The sequence below is a fragment of the Saccostrea echinata genome, unplaced genomic scaffold (genome assembly GCF_033153115.1).
Source record: "Saccostrea echinata isolate AGI-Se365-2 ecotype Australia unplaced genomic scaffold, CSIRO_AGI_Sech_v1 ptg000020l, whole genome shotgun sequence".
Classification (NCBI taxonomy): domain Eukaryota; kingdom Metazoa; phylum Mollusca; class Bivalvia; order Ostreida; family Ostreidae; genus Saccostrea; species Saccostrea echinata.
This window is the reverse complement of record NW_026889769.1, coordinates 5,567,060-5,573,529: the sequence shown is the minus strand read 5'-3', so window position 1 is coordinate 5,573,529 and position 6,470 is coordinate 5,567,060. Positions and strand designations below refer to the sequence as shown.

At 31.6% G+C, this 6,470-nt stretch overlaps 1 protein-coding gene across 3 annotated transcripts; it reads right to left on the bottom strand.

The window, feature by feature from the left end:
- Positions 1 to 2,224: 2,224 nt before the first annotated feature.
- LOC133190109 (uncharacterized) lies at positions 2,225 to 3,911 on the bottom strand. Of its 3 annotated transcripts, none has more exons than XM_061325581.1 (2): positions 3,814 to 3,911; positions 2,225 to 3,187 (listed from the first exon to the last, which is right to left on the bottom strand). In XM_061325581.1, exon 2 carries the CDS (start codon positions 3,169 to 3,171, stop codon positions 2,557 to 2,559), a length of 615 nt encoding a protein of 204 aa, XP_061181565.1. In that variant the 5' UTR covers positions 3,172 to 3,187; positions 3,814 to 3,911; the 3' UTR covers positions 2,225 to 2,556. The 3 variants fall into 3 exon arrangements, with proteins under 3 accessions (XP_061181565.1, XP_061181564.1, XP_061181563.1); XM_061325580.1 differs by lacking the exon at positions 3,814 to 3,911 and adding an exon at positions 3,334 to 3,479; XM_061325579.1 differs by lacking the exon at positions 3,814 to 3,911 and adding an exon at positions 3,277 to 3,427.
- Between the last annotated feature and the right edge of the window lie 2,559 nt (positions 3,912 to 6,470).

Sequence of the window (6,470 nt, the reverse complement as noted above, 5' to 3'; positions counted from 1 at the left end):
CTATTTCCCTAGGCGACTTAGGGAAATAGTTTTCTCCCTCGAGGAACCATAAATTTGCTATTTCCAGCCTAGTACCCATTCCATAACTGTTTTATTGTACCGAAACAATCTATGGAAATTTATTAAACCAGATACTCAAACATTCTGCGATAATTCCAGTATGATTCTGACATCGCATGTCGAAATGTTTTGACGTAATAGTTATATTTTTAATAATATTACATCACAGTCTCAAGTTTCCTCAAACCCTCCGCCCACAAAGCATTTTGATTGGTTAAAAATATAAATGAATATTAATGAGGAAGTATTTCCAGGGAGTAGTGGGTAGTGATTTTACAGGGAGTAGTCCTCAGATGGCACCATCATGGCGGAAATAGTGCCTTCTCAGGGAAATAGTTTTATAGTATTCATTTTATATAGAGTAATAACAGTAGAGGTTTAATAATAAATATAATTAATACAATTTATATAATATAAAATGATATAATAAAAATGATATAATATAATATAATATAATATAATATAATATAATATAATATAATATAATATAATATAATATAATATAATATAATAAGTAGTGTGAGTGTGTGTAAATTAGCGTACCTTTTTTTCTTAACCTTCAGCGCTCAGTAAAATTCATTTCATTATGCTGTTCTCCTTCAACAGCAATTCGATAACGTATGCTTTTTGAAAATTTATTTTTTCATGTGAGTAGAAACATACGATATTGTAAAAATGTTTCTCTATCCAATCGCTCGCACTTTCTAATTCACAGTCATCCAATTCCGTAAATGGAAGCTAACTTGTTTAATATATTTTAAAAGAAAGAGGAAAAAATCTCAATATAAATACACTTCAATAAGAAAGGTATATATTTTAAAAAATTTAGCAAGTTAAATACTTAAATATTAAATATTTCTAGTCAAATATTTTTTCGAGTTAAATATTTCTAGATTGTTGCTTTGCACACTTAAAAGGTTTGCGTTGCTATTGATTTGGCGCAGTAGGCTTATCAGTTCATTTCTTCTGGTTGTGTGGGACGTATTCAGATTGTCTCAAGACATTAAATATTTTATCTACGATAGATACAAGCTGGTTAGTGTTAAAGTATACGTCTCTTAATTAAAACAAACATAACAATAGCTTCAAATGACAATTTAATTCCGATTATAGCTCTCTCTCTCTTTTTGCAAGATAAACTCGAAAAGAGAGTAGGGTTTGAAAATTATTGCATTATGTGGTATTTCATTAACTTTCGGAGTGGGCTTGTTATTATTCCCCCTTAGGGGTGAGTATTAATAAGTCACCAACTTCTAAATAGGGGATTGAGTTACACTGGCAAGGTGCTCATAGGACATATCATTTTTACAAATCATTTTACATGTATATATTGAATAGTGGGAAAGATCATTAAAAGTTAATTATACATTTTTAAAGGAAAGAATTTAGAGAGACTACACCGTTCCATTCATGGAGCTGTAGAACTACAGATTCAGAGTAGCTTTTGTTGACTATCTCATGTTCTGATATTTGTCATTGAAACCCACACCACTCATTTCTGGATGGACACTTGCCATATTTCTTAGTGATACATTAAACCGCGTCAGTTGGACAAGGTTTGAGAACTCTAGGTAAATCAACACTAGTTAGTACAAACATTGTTATAATGTGAACCACTACTGCTGTAGGAACGGCTGAAGATTGACAATGTTGCATGATAATTTGTCAAGAGCTCATGCCATAAAACACTATAATCTGCCTGGAGATGCTATCTTGATTCGTGTGCATGTTTGGGACGAAAGAAAGAGAAATATGTCGGATGTTGAAACATTATGAAAGATTCACAAAAGTAAGAAATGTTTGCGTTCAGACTCCCTCTGTCATTAAAAATACTTAACGTGATGCGTTTTCTGGAGCAAGAGTTCAGAGTTTATCCTCTATTTTTAACACAAGGCCTCTCTTGACATTTCACAATTTGATTATATAAAAAAAACTTGAAGATTGATCACGGTTCCTGTGCATACTTCCTACTTCTTCAGAGATAATTTTTTTTTAAAAATCAGATTATCTGAAAATAATATACTGGTATTTTTCTCAGAGATATAATTGGATCTTCTTTTTCCTCCAAACTTTCTAGACAACATAAGTTGATTAGCAGATTCCAATTCCAGACAAAAATTTATATAAGATTCTATGCTGGTACAAGTACAACAAAACACATTAATTAGTCATGTATTTGTATATTTTGAAGATAATTGTAAAAATATATTTAATGTCATTGATTAAAGTTAAAATTTACATAACTGACTTTATCACAGTATTGTAAAGGCAGGAATGTTTTGCTGTTACATGGAATGTTGAGGGTCCTTTAGACCATTGATTCTCTTAGTTGCTCAAGGACCCACCACTGCAATAGGAATCCAACTGGAAAATTCCTTGCTAATTGTCGCTGCAACTTTGATATGACCACCAAGTAAAACTGGTCCTGACAAATGATTTCAAAAGGTGTTGACCTAATTGGATATTAGATCGTCCATAATAGAATTCATAAAATATTCACGTGTCATCTGACGGATTGATCTGTAAATCCCGATAGTAGATCACTGATCCCACGAACTGTCCATTATGTAGCCTCCCACCGAGTGGAAGAAAGCCCACTTTCTGAAACTCTCCAATCTTCTCAATGATTCTGAGCACGGCTATATTGTTAGAAAATGTGTCCACATACATGCCCATATATCCAAGTTTCTTTGAAAAGTTTATGGCCTTTCTCATACAGAATTCTCCCAGTTTCTGATTTCTTTCTGAGCGTTTGACAATAATAAATGGATCAACTACCCCATTGACACCGCGATAGAACTTGCTCTCTGCCAAAATGAAACCAGCTAACAGTTCGCCATTTTCCTTGCATATCACGGCAAAGCAGTCACTTCCTTCGATTTCCCGGCGGAAGTCCTTTTCGGAGTCGAACTCGTCGATGCCGTATCCGTCTCCATTTTGTGCGGCTTCTTGAATCATAAAGTAGGTTTCTGTAAGCTGCTGGTCAGACATGTAGTCGATGATGACATGGCGACCACTGATTAAAGTGGTCACCATGGGAAGGGAGCTTAATATCCAATCACAGGATAGTTCTTTCTCGGTGAATTTGTTACCCTCCTGGTTAAGCAGCATGTTGGAAACCTCAATTCTAAGAAATAAAAAACTTTTATAAGTACTAGTATACAAGTGAAATTCAAAGAACTGTACAATTAAATAAAATTAGCCTCAAATGTTTACCGTGGGAGTAAGAATAAATCCAATAAAATCCCATTTTATTACTTTATCACTACTTACATGCTTTATAAGAAGCCGACAAAGAGAGAATGAGAATTATTATTTGTTTTGTGGTATATTTATACGATAGTGTGGTGATCGTGCCTGGCTAATTAATTATGACTGCGTGTGATGGTCGTCAGAAAACCAAAGCATGACGATCATCGAAGAAAGTAGGAAAACAATGATATATCCCAAGAGTCTTTGGCTGAGATAGACCTATATTATTTGTTCACCGACTTGCAGAATATTACTCATCTGTACAAAGTCGGTTTTTAATTATTAATTATTATTATTTAGTACAGTCCAGTAAATAAAGCACTTTAAAGTACATCTATCATAGAAACTGCATCAAATTCGTGGAGTTCAGAATATGTCCATATATTATTGAAATATAATTTTTAATCTTTAAATTATGATTGCATTATTATAATAGTTCCCAACCTAATGTAATGAACAGAGTTAAGAGAAAAAGGTGATGTAATTTAACATAGATCTTACCTTGCTAGAGAAGATATCAATTCAATGTGGTTTTGCAGGTGTTGAATTCAGTAAGCGTTGAAAATTTAATCAAGTCGCTAGCCTTGATGCTTGGTCAATTATAATGACAGTAAATAAATGCAGTAGATTTTGTGTGTCTTGGTAAAATGGGGCGGAGATCAGAGCACCTGGATGGGAGCCAATGATCGCAAATAAATTACATAGCTACGGTATTGCATCACTAAGAAAAATGTTTTCATGGCATAGCAACATTCTTTTAACAATATTGAATTTGTATGTTTGATGGCGATTTTTTTTAATCTCTCAATTTTCAATGTCATTTTCTTAAGCTTTCTAGTCATGTACTTACCAGTTTTTAATTTAATAAAAAAAATGTTAATTAGTAAACGAAAATGTATATTTATAGGTGTATTACTGTGCACCTTAAATTCCTGGAATGTTAGTTTAACGTGGGATAAGATTGAATTTATGTCAATAATGAATTAATTTTCCTTTTTAAAAATCTGATACCGAAAGAAAATATGAAAGGAAAATAATCATGCATTGAATTACAGTGTACTCGAGAAAATTTATCTAGGAACCAAAGTAGTAGTATACATCATGGACTTTTCACATTTTTCTTTCTTTTCTTTCCATTTTTGGCACTCGTTCAGAGAGATCAAAGTTAAGTCGGCAGTAATTCATAACAATTGGGTCCTTGACAGACATTTGAGAAGAGAGAATAGGTTATCAGTTTTTCCAGTTATCTTGAACCTATTAAAGTAAACACGACCTAGACAGCTAGGGTGAAGGGGACTTTCAGCGCTATCTGTTATGACTCATTTGTTTTTGAGAAATCCCCATTGGGTAGAAAATAATTTTTGTATCTATTAGATTATAAAGTTTTCTTTTTTTTAATTTGTCTATTTAGACTTAAAGTTGGGATGCCTGGCACTATTCTACAGAATTCAGTATCTTTTAATTTTTGTGATTAAGAAAAATTTGCAACTAATCTACTTTATATCACATTTATTTTTGCAGTTGCGAGTAATATTTTGAACACTGTGTTGATTAAGATTAAAATCATAATGAAATGGAGTATTAAATTAAATTCTGCAAAATGTAACAACATTTAAATACTTTTAATATTTTTCTACAAATTATTATTTATATAACAATTATACGACATGTATAGAAAAAAAAAGAGTAGTGTTTTTTTTTTTTAGGGATGAGAGAATCTAATCACGATATACATTAGTCATTTCATTAACAATACACGTGTTTACGCAATATACATTTATAAATAATGATACAGGAGCGCCACTCAGAAATAGCTAATTATTTATCGAACAAGCATGTAATGTACCTGAACCAATTAAGTAAAATAATTATAACCACATTATCCTTACTTTTCTGCCCAAAATTCTGGACATAAATTTCTTAATCTTAACGTAGGGTATTATTTTCAATTAATTAAAGCCTTAATTTTCATATATTTATTGTTTAACAGAGAGGCTTATTTTGTCAAATAATATATCCACTTTGTTCATGATATAACAAATTGAAGAGTTGTTATTGATGCATCTCTCTGGAGTTTGCACCTCCATTCTAACTAGGCATATTGCCAAAGATCTTGTGTCTATGCATATATTTATGGCCAAGATTTGTAAAGAAATTGACCGAATTAATTCTGCTTTATTTACAAAGATGTTATATCTATTGAATTGCCCACAAGTTCAAACATTGTATTATTATAAATGGCTATTTTTAAAAAGGGCATTTGATCTACTCAGCATAAATTCAATAAGGATAGTAAAAATAGAACCAAGATTTAAATTTGTTTACAGAGTTTGAGTTCAAGTCAATCTTTAGGGATAAAAGATATATGGATCGAGGTCTGTGTATTGATAGAATCGGTACCAAATTAAAGATTTGGTTAAAAAAATATTAGGGTCAACAAAAGGTTTTCTACACAAATCATTCATAGTACTTAGTTTTGTAATGGATTCAAACTTGTTCATGGTTATGCCTTGGTGATCTATTACGAAAGCCTGTAAGGATCAAAATACGGGAGAAAAAAAAAACACATATAAAGCCTTTCAAAAGACGTAATAACGCAAAGTGAAAAGACGTCATTAGGTAAACCTTTCAAAAGAGGCTTCATTTAATTCCAAGTTAGAAGGCGTAACGTAAATTAAAGTGCTTTATAACACGAAAAAATAGGCGTTATATAGAGAAAAAATGTTAGTATACTTTTCTATAGGCTTAATAATGCAAACAGAAAAGGTGTTTTAAAAATGCATATGTAATAATTTGAAGTAAGCAGATAAAGGCGTAATGATGCAAATCAAAAGGCACAATGAAGCGTTTCAAAATATGTTAGAATGCAAAGAGAAAAGGTGTTATCTAAAGGCGTATTAAAGCAAATTAGAAAAAAAAAGTTATTACACCCTTTCGTAATACATGTAACATGGAAGTGTTATTACTGTTATAAAAAGCGAAATAGTTGCTGACAATAGGTTATTTTGATAATACCTTTTTTCAAAAGAGTTAAAATGCAAAAATAAAAATGCGTTATTGTGCCTTTTGAAAAGCATAATAAATCCTTTTTTCGCATCGTAAGGCCCTTTAATTTGGAGTATAATGACTTACATTTATTATATACCCAACTGTTTGTC

Bases quoted from the DNA above. Each gene is read 5' to 3' on its own strand.
- LOC133190109 (XM_061325581.1), bottom strand. From the start codon at position 3,171: ATGCTGCTTAACCAGGAGGGTAACAAATTCACCGAGAAAGAACTATCC.